The 23,208-nt window shown below is 42.5% G+C and overlaps 2 protein-coding genes across 5 annotated transcripts; one reads left to right on the top strand and one right to left on the bottom strand.

Annotated features, from left to right (window-relative positions):
- The first annotated feature begins 508 nt into the window (after positions 1-508).
- On the top strand, positions 509-9,844 carry LOC125306746 (complexin-1-like). 2 transcript variants are annotated; one of them, XM_048262255.1, is made up of 4 exons: positions 509-665; positions 5,361-5,473; positions 7,489-7,670; positions 8,237-9,844. In XM_048262255.1, exons 2-4 carry the CDS (start codon positions 5,443-5,445, stop codon positions 8,429-8,431), a joined length of 408 nt encoding a protein of 135 aa, XP_048118212.1. In that variant the 5' UTR covers positions 509-665; positions 5,361-5,442; the 3' UTR covers positions 8,432-9,844. The 2 variants fall into 2 exon arrangements, with proteins under 2 accessions (XP_048118212.1, XP_048118203.1); XM_048262246.1 differs by lacking the exon at positions 509-665 and adding an exon at positions 2,975-4,592.
- Positions 9,845-10,315: 471 nt separating this feature from the next.
- tmod1 (tropomodulin 1) lies at positions 10,316-23,155 on the bottom strand. 3 transcript variants are annotated; one of them, XM_048259973.1, is made up of 11 exons: positions 22,826-23,154; positions 21,690-21,975; positions 20,365-20,521; positions 19,305-19,424; positions 16,078-16,167; positions 15,317-15,447; positions 13,884-13,991; positions 13,396-13,539; positions 13,151-13,295; positions 12,768-12,842; positions 10,316-11,938 (listed from the first exon to the last, which is right to left on the bottom strand). In XM_048259973.1, exons 2-11 carry the CDS (start codon positions 21,807-21,809, stop codon positions 11,880-11,882), a joined length of 1,149 nt encoding a protein of 382 aa, XP_048115930.1. In that variant the 5' UTR covers positions 21,810-21,975; positions 22,826-23,154; the 3' UTR covers positions 10,316-11,879. The 3 variants fall into 3 exon arrangements, with proteins under 3 accessions (XP_048115930.1, XP_048115931.1, XP_048115929.1); XM_048259974.1 differs by lacking the exon at positions 12,768-12,842 and having other exon boundaries at positions 22,826-23,152; XM_048259972.1 differs by lacking the exon at positions 10,316-11,938 and having other exon boundaries at positions 12,139-12,842; positions 22,826-23,155.
- Positions 23,156-23,208: the final 53 nt, after the last annotated feature.

Here is a 23,208-nt window from a genome sequence, read left to right as displayed (position 1 = left end):
TTAGTAGCCTAGTGCCACCGAATGGATTGGAGGTTAAACTGGAGGCGAGAAAAGGCAACCAAGATACCCTCTGCACGACGACGGTTCCTTTTAATATTAAGTTCGTGTCTGTCACCCTAAAGCACCCGTAGCATAGCAAGCCTACAGAATATATATATATATATATATATATATATATGATGTGTAAATGTTTCCTCGAAATTGTATGGAATATATAGGTTTTTTATACTACTTATGTCAGTAATAACCTAAGCTACTAATATGTTCAAAATCGTGATAGATGAATTTATCAGCTGCAGTCACAACAGTGAATATCAGACAAGTTCAAAACGCATGCCAGAGTGACCTACACACACTGCTCAGCTCGGTGCAAGACTTCTTTCCGCATTGAGCTGTCTCGTTTGCTGAAAAAAACACAGCTCGTGCCAAATGCAGTTGCAGCAGTGCAGTGTGCTGCATTGCGGAGCCATTTCTAAGAGCGCGAGCTGGGTTGCATAAGTGCACGTCGTCTGCCGGTGCTCGGCTTGGGGAAATGCGGTGGACGCTTCTGAGAGAGACAGTGGTGAGGAGAGTGCGTTTTGCTGCGTTGCTGTCAGTGACGCAGCGAAACGTGAAAGGCTTGGAGAGTTTGTCGGCACACCTCCAACCCGGCAGTTGAAGTAAAGGAAAGTATTTATCTGTCTATCCGATGTGAAATGTTTAGCCATTTCTTTCTCAATAAGGTGCTCAAGAGAGAGAGGATGGGCGTAGGCTTTCGGCATGTTTTCATAATATAGCCTAGGCTATGTATATAACATACTGCCATGTCTTTTCTGTGATCTATCCATCTGACAGGCAGTGCACCTATACAACGTCATGATAGAGATAATTAATTAAGATGCTTTGTGCTTTGAAGACAGTAAATAAATTGATAGTAGAGGATTAACAACATTTGGGTGAGTGGCTTGATCATCCTTACTGGGTAAAATTCAGACACTGTATCACAACATTTGTGATCTTTCAGTTCACAGCTTACCCCTTGTGAAAGCTTGATCTAAAGCTTCTGTGTGTAATTTCAAATGTTCATCATGAACACAACTCATGATATAACGACTGGTGGTAGATCACTTTAGAGTAATAGCCCTGCTGCCCACACCCTGCTATCTGCTGACATCGGCAACTTTGTAATGGATTGTGATGCCTCTCTCTCTCTCTCTCTCTCTCTCTCTCTCTCTCTCTCTCTCTCTCTAATTTATTAACAACAAACGTTGTTACCTTATATCTTTCTGTTGATAAACAGAAACTAGAACTCAGCTCATTCAGTAATGATTGTGTAGCTGTTGGAGTGACCTGTGTCCTGGGCAATAGGGAAACGCTGATGTTAATGATGATGATGATGATGATCATGATCATGATGAAAGTGTTATTGTTTAATGCAAAAGAAACTGCAGAGGTAGTGATAAAATGTAGGCTAAATCTCCCCCAGACACAAACATATAGCCTAAATAGATAAAAATCATCCATTTGTTCCAAACATCCATCATGAAGCAGAGATTAATGATGTGCCCGATGATTTCAACGAACCTCAAGACTTATGACAAGTGTGTGTCATTGTAATTCGTCTGACAGAATTGTGACTGATTCAGGTGAACGGGTAGAGAAGGCAGCTGACTTTTCTTTCAACGCAAAGCAGAACTCCAGAGATTTCAAAAGAACTGAACCGACAACTGCTTCTTCTTTTCAAAGATAAAAATACACCAAATGTAATAGACAGACAGACAGACAGAGAGAGTGAGAGAGAGTATTGTATAAACATTTTAGTGCAATATGCACATCCCAGCAGCATGGTATTGATGCAAAGCGTAAACTAATGGGAAGTGGGGGTTGAGGCAGAACACCAGAGACCCAGTAATAATCTATAAGGACACAGAGAGGATGACAGGGCAATAGGGAAAGTGAAAGGCCAGATGCTGATAGATAAAGATGGAGAAAGCAAGTAGGCCAGGCTCTTCTGAAGCTAAGGGGGAGGAAACCTAGAGAGAGACTGTCAACAGATGTGGAGGGACAGGCAGAGTCATGTCCTGCAGCATTTTAAAAGGCTTGGGTGGATGGCACAAGGTAGAGGCCAAATGCACCGACATCAGCAGAGAGAGAGAGAGAGAAAGAGAGAGACAGAGAAAGAGAGAGACAGAAAGAAAGAGAGAGAGAGAGAGCACCTCGAATAAGCTGCCAAAAAGTCTCACCGTGGGCAGGGTGACAAATGGGTGCTGTGGATGGGCAGGGGAGAGGTTATAGGGTTCAGTTGCTGGGCGGTAGCTGGTGTGGAGTGGGTGGAATCAGTTGGGCTGAGTCCAGCCTTTGTGTACTGGCCCAGTCTACAGCACACTGGCACAATCTGTCCTTACACTGGCATCATCAAATAAGCCATAATGCTGAGCTGTGCAGCATGCAATCCTTCTCATATTGGATGGAATCTGATACAAAGAACTTTCTTTAAAGGCACTGAGAAAGTGATTAATGAGCATAAATATTATTAACTCAATTACTTTTTTGCCATGACAAATCTTTAAGCCCCATATCATTGGAATACATCTACTTAAGTATACTTTCTCTCTGATACTGTTGAAGTCCAAATAAAACCCTGGTCATGTAGTACTAGAGATGAATTGGTCATCTGTTCTACACCTCACCATCTCTGATTCCCCAGATCAGTACATATACTGTACATGTGCAGGTAGAGGCACTTTCAGTCTGTGCCTTCTCATTTGCCAGCCAATCCATTCTCTCTGTCTCGTTACAATTCCTCATTAATAACTGACCCCATTACAGAATAATTTGCTCTGACTTTGCTCTGAGTTTCATTTCCTCTTCAAGGGTCATTAAGTCTTGACTGTAACTGATGTGCACATTTTCATTTGACTAGTGGAGCAGGGTCCCTCAGGCCTGACCCTGTTTGCTAAAGCTCTGCGGCTCCGTGCAGACATGTCTCCTGGAACGGAGATCCATCTCAGGCTTCAGTAGGAGCCGCCTGGCAGCCACGGAGCCGCCAACCGCCTTTTATCCACTTTGATTACTTAGGGTTGAGTGGAGCCCCGCAGCATCAGGTAGGCTTTTAGCATTACAATAGCTGCAAGGCCACTCTCTCTCTCGAGGGTGAACCTTTCCGCATTGCAGTAGATTTGGATCCCTTGAGAAGAGGAGAGAGTTGATGGACAGGCAGTGTCAAGTCTGTCAATGTCAGACGATGACCAGTAGGCTACCAGTCTTATCGCTGAAGTAATATGTGGCTACTCTTCCCAATGGGACTCATAGGGAGAAACAACAGACACATCATGGCAGACATAATGGGAACTGAAATCACAGACAGAATGTGCCATCTATGGGTATTTGGGATATTAACCTGTGAACTATGACATGTTGAGTAGAATCACAGCTGATATTGAACAAAGGAAACTGTATCCATTCACTGAGTAGCCTAGATCCATTCGTGTTGTGTGGCTCGAAACGTCACGTTCTGAATCTGGTGTAAAGTTTAATAAAGTATTTCAGAGAAGTAGCACGCCATATTCATATATCTGCTAATCCTAGGCCTAAAGTTATCAAGAATCATTTGATAACTGCTGTAGGCTGTAAAGAAATAGGAATTAGGCTGTTAAAACACATGCAGGCATCACACACAAATAGGTCTACACAAACACCTCAACATTATTTGTGCCTTCCCTATGCTATCTTGCTTGTGTGGATTCTAGACACAACTTCATATATTTAATATATTACAGTCAGCAAGGCATATTTCATAATTCTGTTCTTCACTTTGTTTTTCAAATGCTGCATTGCACGCACACTGCGTGACCCGACTTTGTAATATTTACTCCTAACCCCTCCCCTTCTCAACCAAAACCAATTCAACTTATCAGGCGAGACTGAACAAATCTTGCAGCACTCGTGTCCTAAGTGGGTAGGATACTGTGTAGTGGGAACGTTGGCATGGTAACAGTTGTATTCCCCTTTGGCACCATCAGATCGGAAATAAATGGGTCATGAGACGTAGTCTACGCAGTCTTACTAGTCGAAAAAGCTACATCTGAAGAACCCTGAATTTCCCTTGTCGAGTGTTGAAGCCAACTCGCACTCTACTGACGCTGACTCAGCTGTTCCAGAGCGCTGCGCAAACCAGCTTGCAGTCAGTCACACCAGACAGCAGAGTGAACGTACACCGGTCCCTCGGTGTCGGAGCATGTGTTGGTCAGAATAGTGCCGATAATCTGACAGGACAAAGTTACCGTTTGAACTATTGATCTACAAATTGAGAACTGAGGGGAAATTGTATGGACATTGTACACTCAGGCGATCAATTCTACGCATTTCCCCACCAGGATCTGGGACGTTTGAAAAAGCAAAGAAGTCCATGTGATGCGCACAGTGAACATCGCCATCAGTGACTGCAGTTCCTCTCTCCAACACTCCCTGCACTCTACAAGCAGGAAGAGGCATAGTTATTCGTTGGAAACGGGATGGTTATCACAGCGAAAAAATAAACATCACTACCCACTTTGCGAAGGTTGCTCGAAAATTAAACCAGAGGATAAAGCTTGCTCGGTTCATACGGACAGGTAATTTCACTGGAGCTTCATAGAAGAGACCAGTTTTTGTCGGCTAATCGTTGGGATTGCGAATAGGGAGCTGACCGGTAATTTGGTGCTGAAATTGGTTCTGTAGGGATAGCCTTTTCACAATTGCGTCGGGGTTCAGTTGAGGTAACGCTCAACGAAATGATTAACTATGGAATACAAATCCGTCTTCATTTAGCCTACTTGAGTCATATCAGTGAGGTGGCATGATTCGAAACACTGCTTTGACTACAGTGATTCAATGTAGTTTCAGAATATAAAGTTTTAAAGGCTATATAAGTAGCATTGCTTGGAACATGAAATCGACCATTTGTAGGAGCTGGAAAAACGTCTTTACAATAGGATAATCTGTTAGAGGCAACGATGTCCTCGCTCATTCCAGGTGTTAGGGGAATCACGGTTAACCCTGTCATAGCCTACATAATCTACAGCAGCCTATGCTTATTTGGTGCGTGTGCGCAGGGGATGGGACGAAGGGAGATAAGATTGATAGAACTGCATACAGTCTAATGTGAAGATGCTTCTTGTATGCTCATAATAATTGCTGTAACGTTTTGAGTTAATGGCTGATCTGGGCAACTATGCATGGCAACTGAGCAACTAGGAATAATTGTTTAGCTGACGTTTTGGTCCTTATGTGCTTCTAGCTAATAACACAAATAGCCTAGGGCCTACATATGTGTATTTCACAACAAAGTTGGCCCTACAAAAGTCCTTTTACTCCTCAACTGTTTCCGTTCAAATCTACAGGTCTGGTTACAACGTGACTTGGTCAAGTCACCCCGAATGAGAAGTTCTCCGTTCTGTGAAAGGGGGATTTAAATCTACCACAATGAATTTTGTAATGAAAGCTGCGTTAGGAGGTAAGTGGTTTACAATACTTTTTGAAGGAGCCTATATTTTGAGCCTACTCATGAAATGTTTTCAGAAATGATGGACCAACCCCCAACCCCATAGAATAGTATATCCTACCGTCTCATTTAGAAATAGCCTAGTTTCAAAAAAGTTTACTGCTGATGTGAGCCGTCAATTGAGATGCAGCCTATGAAGAAGGCCCAACAGATTGTTCAGCATTTGAACTAGGCTACCAGGTAAAAACAGAATGTTGGAAATGGCATCATGATTTTTCTCTGAACCCACTGCAGACTGATAAAACGGCTTTTTATTATATCCCGCGACCTGAGTGCAACAGAGCTGCGTAAAGTAGCCTGTCTCCTTGACTTGAAACCCCACTCTCTTAGTACACAGATCACGTTAACTGTGTATTTTGAAGAAAGAAGCCTGTATTTACGGCGCGCAGTAATAAAGCTAATGGCCGTCCCAGCGTTGACTGCTGAGCGCAGGAGTGCTGAGCGTATGGAAAGTCAAAGAGCTGATGTCATTTCTGGCATGCCGCCCAAGAAGAGGAGACTGCAGTGGTGAGGGGTAGCAGGGGGTTGCTTTGATGGATGGATGGGATGTGTATAACGTTTAGTAAGATCTATTGGATGATGTGATCAATCGGGTTGCCTCTCCCAATCTGACTTAAGATCATTTGGTTTTGAGTGTGTAATATGTTATCTAAGAGCACATTAAGTGCTGTCTTTGGCAGAGGACGTACAAACAAAGCAGTTTGGTTTAAGTATAGCCTTGCAAAATAGTTTTGTTATCTGTAAAGAGTGTCCTACATTAGTAATGTTGTCTTGCATGATGTGCACAAAAATGGCTGTGGAAGTAGCCATGTGTTTTCAGATAATCAAACAAGCACACAAACTGTAATGTACAGAAATGATTTATACAAATTTGTATATCTAAATGGTGAGCGTATGTGAAACAGTAACTTTTGAGATTCTTCCAGTGGCAAAAATGTTGCCTATGCTAGAGAGTTTGCATGTCCACATCTGTCACTGCAGACTTAACCGTGGATCGGCTTGTCTCAGGGCTTTTTAACGGGAGTGTTCTGATAGAGTCTACGTGACTTGTGGCACTGGAGTGAGCACTGGCACTATTGATGCTGTTGCCGAGTGCTGGTTCTGAGTGGCTTAAGATTTTTGCAGCAATGCGCTTTTTTGCTGACCAGAGAATCCCTCAAGCACCAGAGGAAGTGCTGTGGAATCCCCCTCCCCCTCCCTCCCTGTGTGTATTACACTACCACACACACACACACACACACACACACACATCTCTGGTACGCATGGGTACACGTACACACAGTCACTACCGCACTCAAATCCTGTCCCAAAAACACATTCCAATACACATTCTGCAGTATCTGAACTCTGATGAAGCCCTAGACCCAGCTGTTGTGCAGAGCTGCCAAACTATTTCTCCTCATATACAGTGCTAAAGCATTTCTACTGCAGTATGTCTGATGACAAATGCACAGAGTGTTTGAGGATGTTTTAAACATGGAGAGGTCATGGCCAGAACACTGATAATCTGCTGAACCATGACTGTTATGCCAGCTGTCTCTATGAACTCAAAATACAAATGTTTTTTTATAATAAACAATTCTATAAATTTTTCAAATGATCATTGTTACCAATGTTACCATTTTTGGACATGTGAATATGAAAAAAAGTAATGTGAGCTGAGCATATAATTACAATAAAACATATTCTAATAACAACAAACTGCTGTTGTAGAAGTAAATGCAAAATACTGTTATTTACAGAAACAAAACAAACCGTAAAATCTACAAAAAACAAACTTACAAACTGTAATTTATATTTGTTGTACAGTTAAGGTTTGCTGTTGAAGCTTTGATAACTCTAGCTCTCTTTTGCTTAACTTCTGGAAAATGTAAACCTAATCAGGAAATTGTGATTGTATTTGTAACTGCAACTGTATATCAGTGTGTGATGTGATATGCCAACTCCCTGTTTTGTAATGTGCAAAGGGGCCGGCAAGGATGTGGGTAAAATGCTGGGCGGGGAGGCGGAGGAGAAAGACCCTGAAGCTGAGAAGGAGAAGGAAGAGGAGAGACAGGAGGCTCTGAGGCAACAGGAGGAGGAGAGGAAGGACAAGTATAACAAGATGGAGGCCGAGAGGGAGAAAGTGCGGCAGGGTATCAGAGACAAGGTGACAAACACTCCATTTCCTCAACCCGCCATACAAATGGTTGTGATATGAAATTGTACATACCTGTTTAAAAAAGGATCTCATGTTGTGAACATGTTGCCTGATAATCACTAAGATCAATTAATGTGTGGTTACACATACAGGTTGTTTAAGTATATGACAGTAAGATGATATCTTTATCAGAACAGAATCAGAATTTGGGGCAGCCGTGGCCTACTGGTTTAGCACTTCGGACTTGTAACCGGAGGGTTGCCGGTTCGAGCCCCGACCAGTTGGCACGGCTGAAGTGCCTTTGAGCAAGGCACCTAACCCCTCACTGCTCCCCGAGCGCCGCTGTTGATGCAGGCAGCTCACTGCGCCGGGATTAGTGTGTGCTTCACCTCACTGTGTGTTCACTGTGTGCTGAGTGTGTTTTACTAATTCACGGATTGGGATAAATGCAGAGACCAAATTTCCCTCACGGGATCAAAAGAGTATATATATACTTATACTTATACTAGAATATCTTCCTTCTCTGTGCATCACCCTGAATTTGTTTGTTTGTGTGTGTGTGTGTGTATGCGCAGTATGGCCTTAAGAAGCGTGAGGTGGTGGAGGCTGAGGCCGAGGCAGCCATGGAGCAGGCGTCGGAGGGCTCCCTGACCCGTCCTAAGAAGGCCGTGCCTGCAGGCTGTGGGGATGAGGAGGAGGAGGAGGAGGGCATCATGGACACAGTGATGAAGTACCTCCCTGGTCCACTGCAGGACATGCTCAAGAAGTAGCCAGACCCAATCAGTGGCGCCTGACCTGACCTGTACCGTCCCTCAACCCCACCCCCACATCAGCAATCCTGCCAGCTCCACCCTCACATCCCCCACTGCAGAACAGGTGGGAACGGCAGTTTGGCAGTAGGATGTCATGTTTGCTACACTCCCATGTTTAAGTGGCAAAAGTGATGAGATATAAAACACACCTATCTCTGTCCCCGTATGCTATCCAAAACCTTCTGGCTATTGTCGGCTTCAAGATGAGGCATCACAATGACTCAAGTTTTTGAGCATGGCATTTTGCTGTTTGTTCGTTCAGTTTGGCCATCCTATTAGTTTGAGAGCCAGTAGTAATATGGAAGAGCCTGATGGCCTGCTGTATTCCTGCTTAGTCAACACTCTTAGTAATCACACTGTGCTGAAATAGTGAGCAATCAAACTGCTAGCTCAAACTGTGGAAGCAGAAATTAAGCGGTCAGGTTTACCTTGGGCACTTCACCATAGTGACATTAAGCTTTAGATACTTTAAATCTGCAAATGAAAGGGCACTTTTATTTCCCAAGTTGAAGTGCACTCACACATACACAGTGTACCCCATCTTAATCATTCCTCTTGACAGATTTGTAAATAATCTCTAGGTTGCAATATTAAGTTATGTTTTTAAAAATATCCATAAAGAATAAAGAATATCAGAATAAAAGCCATATTTTATCTTTGAGGAAAGTCTCAACATCATACTCTTATGTTACCCTGGAATTTTGCATTATTCTTAATATGTCTAAATGCTGCGTAAGCATAAAGTATACCTACATGTATTTAATCCTACCGTTTTCTACTATAATTTAATTTTTTATTCATAAGTAAATTGAGAAAAGAACAAAGGAAATGTGTTCCTGCATGGTACTGTAAACTTCATTGTGAATATGTGTCGTTGCTCCTAAACTTCACTTTTTCTGTGGAACATGTAAAAAAATACCAGTTGTATAAGGCAATAATTTCCATCATTTTGTGTGCAACTCTATAATAATGTGCTCATAAGTAATATGACAAGAATTGAGATTTTTTTAAGCTTCAGTTTCGTAGTCAGAAATACCAATTTCAAACATCTTCAAGCCTAAACGCAGTTCATTTGTCCATAATCATTTGTCTAAATACATAGTTGAAATTGATAAAAGAAAATCAGTAATAAATGCTGAACAAGATGGCAAAACTGCTGGATCTTCACTTAGATTTCACCATGCAGGATGAAAGATTCAATTATTCTTTGTTTCTTTGCAAAACACTTTGTATGAACCAAAAGTGACAAAGATAACGCACTGTTCCTAACTAATGTATCTTTTGGTTGGTCATTTGAATGTTATGAGCAATAAAAGGATCATGCTGTATGCTTGGCTTGCGAAAGAAAATAAAATGTTTACCGACACTAAACCGGAGGATCTGAGCCTATGCATTTTGTGTGAGGTGGAATAACACAAAAAAAATGTCATTTTTTAAAAGTATGTTTGACTCCAGCAAGTAGTAGAACTACAACTCAACCATAAATGAGGAACCTGTATGAGATACAAATATTTTCTTATTTCCTAAAACTGGAGGAAGTGTTTTCTTTGGTAAATGTTAACAGTAGTTTTTATATCTCAAATGCACTCTCTGTCCTGATGGGAAAAATAATAAATGGTATATTGGTAGAACTGACAGCCCAGAGTAATTTACTTATGAGGACAGGAGTTAGCCTACTCTCTGAACCTGTAGGTGAGGTTATGGTCACCCTTAGCACAATGGACACAGCAGATCTCTCTTGTTGTATTTGCCATTAATCACATCACAAAGTCCAGAGACTTTGCCTGCTTAAACCTTGTGAAGTTACCAGACAAGTCTCAGCATGACACAAGACTCACCACCTTAAACATGCAAAAATTGAAACTTTATTCCTTTTTCAACAAAATCAAAGATTAAAAACTGGTGCATCTACTGGGAGCTCTTGGCTTTGACAGAGGGAATGCTGGCGTCCCTGAAGTCCACTACTTATGCTCTTGACTGGAGCTGCACCAGAGCTCCGGCCCCTCTCCATATAGGGCGCCCAGCTACACAGTCCTCTGGGAAACGTGGGCGGCCTAAAAGCACAACTTGGCCTCCGGCCTGACCTAGTTCTCTCAAGGAGCCTCTTGCCTTCCTGTAAAACCACTGAATGATTCAGCGATCGAATGATTCATATTGACCATCTGATTTTTTGATGTTCTTTTTGAAAACGGAACTGTTCTGGGAGGAAGAGTAAAAATAAGAAGACATGGTGTAAATATACAGACAGGGCCCTCAGTTCACATTGGACATCAACTGTCTCGGCATGGGACAGCCCTACCACAATGCACACACCAAAGTTATCTGATGAGAAGCATTCATTGGGGCTATCTGGCCATTGATCTGTGTTCCGAAATAAATAGATAAATAAATACAGTGCAAAGATAAACCATCTGTCAGTGTCAAAACAATTCCCTTTGCTTTTTTAGTGCAAAATAAAACAAAATGAAATAACTCAACAACTGACCAATGTCTCAATTACAATACAGGTGTTATAATATAAATGGTTGCAATTATACAAATGCATCAAGATCCACACTTTAATCTACAGCTAACCTTTCCCCCTTTTACACCAATCAACACCCAGAGCAATATCACTTCAACATGCCTACAGATACACAGGAAGTCAAAGACTGAAGTGCTGTCAACACACCAGTTAGGTACACACAATATCCCAATGAAGTTGATTCACACACGCTGCCTGAAATGGTCATGTCGGAGTCTCTGATCTCTGCTCGTTGTGTTAAAATCTCGCTGCTGTTAAAAGTGGGGCTGTGGAGGACGCTCAGAGGACAGACAGGCTCTCTGCTGCCGGGAAGCGGGCCGGACTCGGGACCGGCTCTCCCCAACTCAACCCCTATGACTGCAGCGGAGGTTTAATGAGGAGCAATCTTGGGGGGGAAACCCACTTGAAGATTTGACCTTTGCTGATGAGTGTAATGATTGTAATCAGCATGGTGGAGCTCAAGCAGGGCTACGTAAAGACAGGGAAGATTTACCACACCGGATTTACCATAGAGTCTCTACACAAAAACCTAAATGCAATGCATTTGATTCAGAGAGAGTTAGTTAAGACATTGGATTGAAGATGTGACAAACACTTGTAGATAGCAAATCAGCCCTCAGTAAATCCTGTATATTAGAAAAACACACAGGAAAGGCCATGCCAACTCGGTATAACACAGAAAAAGCATCCCAATAGAAACTATTCATCTGGGACACAACCTCAAACATGACGACAGCAAATAAGAGACTACTATGAGCCAATCAGAGGGTCTGGATCCTAGAAGGAAGGGGTGCTGGACCAATCAGAGGGTCGGGATCCTAGAAGGAAGGGGTGCTGCTGGGGGTGTTGGCTGACTGGGGGTCCCATCTGAGGGCAGTGATGTTACACGTTCGTCCGACATCTGGGGAAGATGGGGCCTTCTTCAAGCCTTTTCTTTCTTACTGCAATGACGAGAAAGACAACTGTAAGAGCTATGTATGTATGTGTGTGTGTGTGTGTGTGTATGTGTGTATATATATATATATATATATATATATATATATATATATATATATATATATATATATAAATATAAATATATATATATATAGACAGACTACATTTACTATAGATAATATTGCAAATATTTTTCTGTATTTTATATCGGGAGGCTTGTGATTATTTATGCCACAAATATTCATACATGCAGTTTATAATGTTTTATGATGCTTTCAGTGAAGCTATGCAATTCATTCTGTAGCTCTTGATAATTGCTAACTTACACCATTTATACTGAAAATGGATGGTAAAATTAATCAAATTTTGGTAAAAAGATAGAGCATAAAAAGCATAAAGGCGAATATTGTTTGTAGCCTAAACATGCAACCAACTGATATATGATCAGCGTTTTCCATGAGCAGCAAAAGAGGCACATCATCATGGCTAAGACTGAATGACCCATTCCAGTCAGACAGGAGTCCCACGCTGTGAATGAGCAGCCTGATAGGGAGTCACATGCGAGAAGACAGGGCCCGCTGTTCTCCACAGCAAGCACTTTTAAACAGCCCACAGTAACCAGACAAGCACAGGCATCACATGAACACACGGAGAGAACATCTGTGTGAAGCCCCTGGCCCAGTGAGGAACCCCAAACAGAAATGACAAGAGAAGCTCAGACTCGGCAAGAGAAGCTTGGCTCACAGAGCAGGAGGAGGAGAAACAGAGAGCACTGAGAGGAATGTTTGAATGGAAACTCTGCTCTTTCCTTGCTCTTGGACTTGAATGTTTTACCAAAGGCTCTCTCCAGCTCTGGCACTGACAGGGTTAGGGTAAAGGAGCCATCTGAGTCTGAGCGGATGACTCGCGCTGCAATACAACAGCAGCAGTCAAATACCACACACACTCTCTCTTACACATACAAACATATCCACTGACAGACAACTGGCATGACACAGGCTCACTTTTCCCACGCACAAACCCACTTGTGCATGAACACACACGCACGCACACACACACACAGACACACACACAGACGTGCACACACACCTTCATCAGTTCTCACACATCAATGGTAGCAGGAAAATAAACAGATTATGATCATATTCTTAGTGTGTGTGTGTGTGTGTCTGTGGGGGAGAGAGATGTGTTGATGGAGGTGTGAGTATGGTGCTAACCCAGATCGTTGTTGTTCATCATCGCATTAGATCCTCTGAGTCGGGGCCCCTGCTGGGTGAAGTGGTAGCCAAACTTCAAGAGTGTGGTGTTCTTCTCCAGCATGCTGGCGATCTCCATCTCCACCTTATTGCCCAACGGCTGACTCTGCAGAACAAAAGAGCTCGTTTTCACTTCTCGGTTCAACACATAACTAGTTCACTTGAGTTTGTGACACGATGGATGATTTCCATTTGGGCACCAGCACCTGGTTGTCGATCTTGAGCTCCTGTAATGTCGAGTTGGACTGCAGAGATACCACGAGAGCCATGATGCCCGCACCGGTGATGAAGTTGGACTCCACATTCAGACTCTTCAGTGTGGTGTTCGCCTTCAGCATGTCTGCCAAGGCCTGAGGACCAGCGACCAGTGAGACATCCATTACAGTACGTCTGCGTCTCTAGGTCTCTGTACTCCAACATGCATGCTACTGTACATCCAATACATGTATTCTGTGTACACATTCTACATCCACACCAAAATTGAATGCAGTCATGTTTTGATCATTCAACTCCATGTGGGCAAAAAATGAACTGAACGAACTGAATGATGAATTGAATGAATATGAAATTGACTGAATGGACATGAAATGAATCAGTCAAATCAAATCAAATCTAAACCTGAAAACATTTTTTTAGTTCCTGTCTCAACCCAGACTGATGGATGAACATGTAATCCTGACTGATGAGGACTTACATGGGCCACAGGATCATTACTCCTAGTTCCCACAATGCTGAAGCGTTCCACCACGGTGTTCTCAGCCAGTGCCTCTGCATACGCCTTCAGTACCGGCACAGGAATGTTCTAAAGTCAAACAGACAGGTGAGCACAGCCACTTAACACTGGACACTAACAGAGAGAGTCATAGTACTATTTTACAATGTACAACAAATACATTTTAGTACTGATTAGAGTCATTGTTAACAACTAAAGATCAGAAGTCAAAAACTAATGTCAAGTGGAAGACAAAGTAAGCCAATGTCAGGGTTTCCCGCAGCACTTTGCAGTCAAGGCGGCCGCCTTGGCAAAACAAGCCTGCCGTCTTAACCATGTCGTCAAAAAAAAAACGTGTTACTCTGTCCTGTTGTCTTTCATTCCAAACCGTGACCAACGTAATCCCCTTCTCCAGAAGCGCATTAAAAAAAAACAAGAAAGCGTGTCATGAATCGAAAAAATAATCAGATTTTATAATCTTTACATGTGATATGCCTCCGAATCAGAGCTAGTGAGCGGAGCTGAGCGGTGCAAATATCTCGCTCCTCGCTCGCAAGAATCAGTCAAATCGCGAACATCCACAGCTCCGTTTAATTGTCAGGTGTGATGAAATCAGGGTTGTGCACAATTCGAATTACAATTCTGCTCCCTGTTTGCTAGCTCAATTGAAATGCAAGAGAAATTAAAGAATTGAATTGAAATTTAAGAGCCAGTTTCAGTTCAATTCTGGAATTTTGCACAAGCCTGGATGAAATGCGTTCATATTCCACTTTTTATGTCATAAACGTTGCAGGCCTATGGAAAGGTTTTGTGGTAGGATTGTCCAATGATCAAGTTGTTGCTTCAATTTGTTTACCAATTACCAAAGGGCCCTTAAAATGATCTTTTTAAAGCCAAGGAGGATGGCTTGTAACGATGCTATTGTCAGCTCTGCCATAAGTAGCGACTGATCACATTTGCATTGTTATTCCTTTGTTAACTGTTATTTTGGGAAGCTGGTTATTTATTTAATATGTAGTGTTATATAATAAATGGTAAATGTACAGAGTCTGTAGTGTATCGCACAAACAAGACGCCAACGTGCACACCCTCCCACCCCACCCCATGCTCAGACGGCAACCGATACCAGACCCCCGACCTACCACCTTGACACACATTTCCTGCGGGAAACCCTGCATAATGTATGTAATGGTGACTGCATCTTACAGATTTAACACATTTTCTATTCAAAGTATAACCAACTGTGGAGTGTGGTAATCTGGGCTTGGACTGCCACAGAGAGGCTCTGTGCTGAACATTGCTAAAGCTTTGGTCATCTGAGAAAGACACTCCACAAAAGAGCCAGACAAACTTCAGTCATTCGAGGGATTAACTGTATCTGCATTGACAAAGACTGTAATTATGTGGTAAAGCACCTTGATGTTGTTCAGGTTGACTTCTAGCAGGTCAGGGTCATTGCTCTGGATTCTCTGAAGGGTTTCTTCTACATTAGTGTCATTAGGCTGCTCATCAGGCACTGGTTTATACTGGGTACATTGGATAACACCTGTAACACACACACACACACACACACACTTAGACACACTTAGACTGAAACAGAATTTCAACTGCAGGGAAAAACTGTTGTTCCCTGGAGTTCATTTTTCCAGACTGACTTGCTCCAGTTCTGTCTCCCCCATGCACATAATCTTTGTCTTGTTTAATAGCAAGGGGTGTGATACAATTCAAAGGCTGACACTACAAAGGGTGTCATTTATTACAACGAATGTACACAGGACAGCCAATGCCTTTGTATGCCTACAATGCTCATAAACGCAGCATGTGAATTTATGGCGCTCATTTCCCATGTCCCTAACATGGCCAGATATAACAGCTCTAAGCCATTAGGGGTCAGATCTTTCTCTAGGCAGTGGGTTTGCTATGCACAGCGGGTCATATGCAGCACAATCTCTCTTAACCAAGGAATTTGGACGAGCTCTGGTCTTGTAATTGCTAAGAGGGACTGGAGTAATCTGTGATTGTTTAAGACCTGTTTGTGACACGCTAATGGTGATGGGCCCAGAGGAACAAACCATTGAGCCTTTGTTTGTGATTTGCTCTGATTTACGTTATGATCTATTCATGATTGGCTGACCATTGGTACCAGATTGTCTGAGATTATTTGTGCGTAACTTACTGTTTAGACCCTGTTTGTTGACAATGGTGCTGCTAGCCAAGGCCTCGTAGTACTGCTGGTTACTCATCAGAGTGTGCATTCCCAAAATGGCTGCGGGAAGAAAAGAAGTAAAAGATAAGAGGGAGAGGAAGGGATAAAAACAGACTCATTAGGGAGAGCACAACCAGGCACTGATTAAGAGAGAAAGAGAAAGAGAGAGAGAAAGAAAGAAAGAAAGAAAGAAAAGAAAGAGAGAGAGAAGAGAGAGAAAGAGAGAGAGAGAGAGAGAGAGAGAGAGAGAGAGAGAGAGAGAGAGAGAAAGAAAGAAAGAAAGAAAGAAAGAAAGAAAGAAAGAGAGAGGAAGAGAAAGAAAGAAAGAAAGAAAGAAAGAAAGAAAGAAAGAAAGAAAGAAAGAGAGACAGAAAGTACAATTACAAGAATAAAAGGAATAAGGAATAGAAGACGACAACAGAACCCTGGAGGTGTCATTGCAAGATAGTTTTTGGTGTATATCCAGAACTACTATTTACTATTGTTTTATAATTGAGCACACAATCTAATAAAATGAGAGCACAATCTAATAAAGCGAGAGCACCATGTAGTAGAACAGGCACACAATACACTACATTGTGCACACACACTTTAGACAAATGAGCGCACGATTTATACAAATATCTGCCAATGACGCCTCCTGAGCGCCGTAGAAAACAAAATGAGGGCAAAAGAAAAAACGCGGAAAGGGAAAGCCAGTAACTAGGATGTGGGAAAACAGTCTTGAAGTAAATGTTGTTCTAAAAAGTTGGCAGAAGGTACTCATACAGTATGTCATTTCCCAACACATTCAATAAAGCAAACCTAGATCAAAGCAGCCATAAGCATGTAGACAAATCATCTGGCCACAGACAGTGCAAACTTGCTGATCAGTCACCACAAGGTTAGCATACACAGATAAGCATCTCAATCTGTATTCAACATTTAGAAAGTGGAAAAGATAAATGCTAACAAAAACACGGTTCATTGCAGGATTGTGTCATATTTACAAACTACATATCTTATTTCTAATGATAACACAATAAGTCCAGGCTGTCGTGTGAGGGATAACAGCCACCGAGGTGCCCTGATGTACGGAATTAATGGATTAAGGTGGAGGCGGTTCCTCCATATATTAGGTGTATATTTGTAGTGTATGGTGTCCCAATATACAGAATTAATGGCTCCCCTACCCACCATTCAGAAAAGAGTATTTCCTCTCCCCGGGGGATAAATAGTATGACTATCAATCTCCTCAATTACCCAAAAGTGAGTTAAGGACGTTCCTGAGGACTATTTATAGCACCAAACAGTTCCTCTAGTCTTTCTGCTTTTGGAATCATATCTATAGAAACAAACAGTTCCTCTAGTCTTTCTGCTTTTGGAATCATATCTATAGCACCACAGTTCCTCTAGTCTTTCTGCTTTTGGAATCATATCTATAGCACCACAGTTCCTCTAGTCTTTCTGCTTTCTATGCCAGTGTTGCACTGTGGTGGGATCCTATCTTTTTTACAGGCAAAAATCATAGCTGGATTTCATCCGTTTTGGTTAACACTGCAAAAAATAAAATGTAAGTGTTACTAATCTTATATTAAGATAAAAAAAATCTAGATGGTATTGTTTTTAGTATAAATACACTTACTTAACGCTCTCTCGTAAGATCATTTTGACTTAATTTAATAGGAATTTGACTTATTTTAAGGCGTCTTAATGTACTAGCAGCCAAATTTGATGTTGCTTAACGCACTGGCAGCCAAATATGCTTGTTTTCTGGAGAAGATGTCTTAAATCAAACTCTTATTAAACTAAGTCAAATGATTTTACGAGAAAGTGCTAGGTAAGTCTCTTTTGATCTTAAGACTAATAACACTAGGTTAGATAAGCAGTTTTTACAGTGCCTTTTGAACACTGTAGAGGTTGCTTCCAGAGACCAACATGCAAAGCAAACAACCATGGCAACAGCATTACATCAAGTTGAAGGCAATCAGAACTACGTGTTCCTTCTCCTGGTAACTCATCAAAACAGTGAGCAACAAATGTAGTACTTCACATTGCAAGAAGGTAAACATTCTTAATCATGACTTGCCGTAACAAAGTCCATTTTCAAAGGAGCAGTGTGGCAGTGTTCAGCACAGAGAGTAAACTGTTGGATTTATAACTCCAAAGTTATGGGGCTATGTAGTTTCATTTAAATGTTCGAGACTCAATGAAAAGCCAGCCACACAGAGAGGCATTGAAAGTATACAGTACAACTGGACACTGAGGGTTTAAGAACCACCTCGCCAACAATTTGAAACACAAAGCTTTTTTTAGTCTCCTCTCTTCCATTTTACCCTTTTTGGTATCCGTGTTTTCACTTTTCAGTGAGTCATAGTCAGGAAACAAATACTCGTTAGCCAAGAAGACACGCAGCCAGGAGAACATCAGGGCACACTCCAACATGCAGGCCGAGAAGCATGGCAATATTTGATACGCATTATGTCAGAGGGAAGCGTAACGTGTCCATATCTAACACCAAAGACAGACTTCAATTGAAGAGTTACCGCTCTGCCAATGTTTGTCAAGGAGCACAGGAAGACTGGAGATTGCCCTGGATCATAAGAAACTATGTTAGTCTTAAGGAGACTTTTAATTAATAATATTACGGCAACATGACTACTAATAATATTATAAACACTGCTCAAGCTGCCATTTTCAGTAGTACACACTTAGCATTTTTTTTTGTCAAATGTTAACATAAGACTAATACAAATGTAGGCCAAACACTGATATTGCTACAATTTCAGGCGCAGACCCCTTGTCATCTTGTGCTCATCAAAACCAAATCCTAGGACCTTCCACAAGCACCAACGCCACTATGTGCCTTTATGCACTTTAGAGGAGATGTTAATTACTGCAGTGGAAGGGCGGAGGGTCCTCTGTGGGTTAGACGCGGCCTGGTGACCGCCTGGGAGACGGAGAGGGATGGACAGGATGGAGATGGAAAGAGTGGAGATGATGGAAGGATGAAGGGCACATGAGAAGGAAAGGAGCACTGAAAAGGTAAACACATACACACCCCACACACACACACGGAACACATGGACATATATACACACACAGGGGGCATACAGTTAGGATGAAAAGGGATCATGGTGGAAAGATTGGTCATCAGGATATATAGCCATTACATCTTGTGCACACCAGGACTCTTTATAATGATTTACTCTTCCTACCAGCTATGTCGCACAGCTCAGCATCACTGGCGTTTGCTAAGGCTTCTTCCAGCTCTGGTTCCAGTGTCACGTTCTCAAGGATGGGGTCTACCACCTTCTTCTTAGGCACCCAGGCTTTCCCTAAGGGATGCACAACATAGACAGATTTCATTCAGGCACATTCACAGAACTTAACTTCTTATTTAAATTAACTCATAATATTTCATAATTAAGGCCTGTCAGCACATCCTGATGCTTTTGTTTAAAAAGAGCAAATAAGTCAAATATAATAATGTAGTGGAATGTTCAAGAGCATAGAGGCATACAAATCAGTCTCGACTAAACAACATGATCCGTCTAACATTGTGTTTGGGCTGCTCAATCACATATCAGTGTCATCATGCATCAACGCATACTCCTTAGCACTGTGAAACACTCAATTATTGCCTAGAAATGGTGTGAAATGGCCAGACGGCCTACAATGTCCACCCATTAGACCAGCCTGGTCCAGTGTGGAGCTTGTGGGCCATGTGAGGGCAGTGGTGGTGTTTGGTCAGTTGGCAGGGCCCACAGGTGGGGTTTTTTTTTTGGAGGGGGGGTCCCCACAGAGGTCCAGCCCTGCAGGACAAATGGACTGAAGGCCGTCTAGTGTTACAGACAGACATCTGTGGCATCCAGCAAACAGCGTCATGCAGTCCCACTCTCATAGCTGTGGATTATGCAGATGACCACAGAGAGGTGGGCGGAGAGAGTGAGGTCATGGAGCGCACATAGAGAAGGGCGGGCAGTGGGAAGGTCAAGGAGGGAGGGAGACAATGGAGGACGCAGATCAGCACGACTGGCCATGACAAGGGAGGGATGGCCAGCAGGTAAGAAACGTGAAGGTGAGCAGAGGAGGAGGCTGGACGGCTCTTATATCTGACATTACTGTTCAGAGATGGGATGCAGACGTTCGTTTCAGGATGACTCACTCCAGTATGAAAGCGTGGTGCTCTCCGTCACCAGTGAGAGTTAGGGTCATGCATTGGATTTGCAATGCACATACAGTAAGTGTGATTGCTTTCATGTACAGTAGGCTCACCTCTCTTTTCTCCTGTGAAGGGAACCAGGTCCTCCTTGTCTGGGTGCTCTTTGGCCTGCTTCTCTAAGTGAGCCAGTAAGTCATCTCTCTGGAAGGTTCCAGTAGGAGCTTTCTTGGTCTGGTCCTTTTGTCTGTAGCCGGCAGGCAGCAAAGCATTCTGGTGACAAACAATATCAGCTTAATCCAGTGACCAAAACTGTTACAAACTATCAGTTACAGTTCTAATCTAATCCAGTTAGTTTAAAACACTCTGATAGAGGCATTAGTCAAATATCTGTAATTCCCCAAATAAAAGCCCATCCCCACAAACTTAAAAAGACATGGAAGAGGAGAGATGTAAAGCAAGCTAAAAATAAACAGGTCTCCAGTCAACTCCATATCACCAGTGGAGTCTATAAGTGCTCCTAAGAATACCGTCAGAGTGCACAGTCAGATAAAGTCAGACATATGACCGAGGTTTACAGCAGATGATAAAGACATGCCAGTAACACAGTCCATGCCATTAACACGGTCCACTGACAGACCTCATGTGAAGTTTAAAAAAGACTTATCAGTAGGCCACTGCACAGCATAAAAGAACTAAATACTGTATAACAAATAGAATAAAAACAACAACAACTAACTTAAAGTAATAGAAATTCATACATATATGACGTTCATGTTTCAGTTTGGGTGAAGGTCTGGCATGAAGCAGTGCAGTGTGCATGGAAAACAGGCAAGTGGCGGGCTGGGTCTGCTGGTACACTGCTGACAAAACTTTTAACACTAGGCTTCTACTCCTCATCACTTCCTAGTCACTTCCCACCCCCGCACAAACCAAAACAGACACTCAGTGCACAGCACTGGGGAAAGCAGATCCCTGCCAGATTAACCTTTGAGAAATGAGAGCCCAAACAGTGGAGGAGTCACAAGTCCACTTTAAAACAGTTTGCATTTGTTTCACACTTCATGGTCTGTCATTTGGCAGTGCTGCTCGTGGCTAAAGAGCAAACCATAAGACCATGGCTAAGTGTCGTGGTGTTAATGATCTAGGACAAGAGGACCAGTTTACTTGCAATGCCAAACTTAATCTAAAACATCACACAAGCCAAGAAAGTGAACACTCAAATTGAAAACCTTGCATTAAAGAAAATACATAGAATAGCAATGTTACAAGTAAAAAATAAATTACATCAACTACAAAGCATATCATTTCCCCTAGTCCACTCAAGGCATGCTATAAGTGTGTGTGAGAGAGTGCAAGAGACACAGGGGGAAAGCACAAGAGGGCAAAGCTCTGAGCTCCAAGCTGCTGGGTGGCCAGCCGAGGCCCTGCTAGTACTCACATCAGGGTCCAGCTCCTCCAGCTCATCCTCCAGCCTCTGCAGCTCCTCCTCAGACAGCTTCTGCAGCAGCTCATCCTCGTCCACATCCCGGTACTTCTCCATCTGTTTCTGCAGGGCCATGCTTCTAGCAGTGTAGAGCCAGTTAGGGGCACAAAACCAATGACTACCCTCTGGCACAACACCGGCAGCAGACTGCCCAGACCAGCTTGAGTAGGGGAGGGGGAAACCTGGGGAGTTCCGAGAGCAGCGCCGAGATCCCACACAGTTTTGGATCACACGTCTGAATCTGTTTGACAGACAAGTTTTGATGTTCGTGGAACTTTGCTGTGAAGTTATGCAAGTCTAATGCTTGCAACATGTGAATTATGAATGCAAGTTACAGTAGGTCTTATACATCTTTCAGGCAGTAGGACTAGTGTTTACTTACTGGTAATTCTATATGTCCCTGCTGAACTCACACCCCATTACACACACACATTTTATTTTCTATTTTGAAATTAAGGTTTGTTTGTCTGGCTTTTTTAGAAATAGATAAGAGACAGTGAGTGAGTTTATGGGGAGGGAGCTACCCTCCATGCAATGCAAGGAGAGCCTAATGCCATACATTAAGCCAAACTGCTGCATTAATTAGTCAAATTAGTAGTTTAGGAAATATTGAAAATCTACAGAATGCATTCAAGACCACTGTTGAGCATTGAGCTATATTCCTATTTACTTTTCACTTCAAACTTAGCCTACATTTTAAAATGGCAAGCTCAGTCAGAACCCCTATATTTCAGAAAGTAAAGGTGGCAGAGAATACTTCACCCACTGGCCTATGAATGCATATGCCTTCCAAATTGAGCTGCAATTTATGTTGTATGACTACTCCAGGTGAAGGCATAGGATATCCAGTACTTGAGACTACCATTTAAAACTGAGTTACGACCAGTGAGTGCGATTCAACGGCAACAAACTGTCTAACATATAAACTAAGAACCTGATCTAGGCTGTAAAAGTTCAGTCAAAAAGTTAATTTTACTTCTAAGGTTTCTATGCGTAAACTTTAACGCTGGCGTTATTTGTCCAAAATCACTATGAAACAAATAATATATCGCTGTTTGCCGCCGAACAAAGGTTATATTGGAGTCACTTACCACCGCCGCTGCTTGTTCCAGGCTATTTATAGATAGCGGGTCCCGCTTAGTGACAGCTGAATAGTTTGACCAGATATGGTTCCTTTTCGTTGCCGGCAGGTCACACAAATGTAGCGCTTCATGTAACAAACAAGTGGTTTTCTAGACACACAAATGAAACCGTTCTACTGAGAGAATACGCAAAAGTACTAAACATTCACAGTCAGAACGTTATCGACAAAGAGGATTTCCCTCAAGTTGACAGTGTCCCATACAGCGGCAGGCAAGTCGGGAAGTTGTATCTACAACGACAAAGTACCCCTGAGAAGAAGTGTACTGCCCCTCGTACTCGCGTCAGTCAAGTGATGTCACCATCTCATACGTACTCACGATAGGCTACTCTA

This window comes from Alosa alosa, chromosome 1, assembly GCF_017589495.1.
Source record: "Alosa alosa isolate M-15738 ecotype Scorff River chromosome 1, AALO_Geno_1.1, whole genome shotgun sequence".
NCBI lineage: Eukaryota > Metazoa > Chordata > Actinopteri > Clupeiformes > Clupeidae > Alosa > Alosa alosa.
Note: the sequence above shows the minus strand (reverse complement) of the source record. Positions and strands in the feature narration are given on the sequence as shown.

Bases quoted from the DNA above. Each gene is read 5' to 3' on its own strand.
- LOC125306746 (XM_048262255.1), top strand. From the start codon at position 5,443: ATGAATTTTGTAATGAAAGCTGCGTTAGGAG. The intron at 5,474-7,488 runs GTAAGTGGTTTA...TAATGTGCAAAG, and splicing joins AATGAAAGCTGCGTTAGGAG to GGGCCGGCAAGGATGTGGGT. The intron at 7,671-8,236 runs GTGACAAACACT...GTGTATGCGCAG, and splicing joins GGCAGGGTATCAGAGACAAG to TATGGCCTTAAGAAGCGTGA.
- tmod1 (XM_048259972.1), bottom strand. From the start codon at position 21,809: ATGGCCCTGCAGAAACAGATGGAGAAGTACCGGGATGTGGACGAGGAT. The intron at 20,522-21,689 runs GTGAGTACTAGC...GTTTGTCACCAG, and splicing joins TGGAGGAGCTGGACCCTGAT to AATGCTTTGCTGCCTGCCGG. The intron at 13,992-15,316 runs GTGCTTTACCAC...GTTTGACTTTAG, and splicing joins TCAACCTGAACAACATCAAG to AACATTCCTGTGCCGGTACT.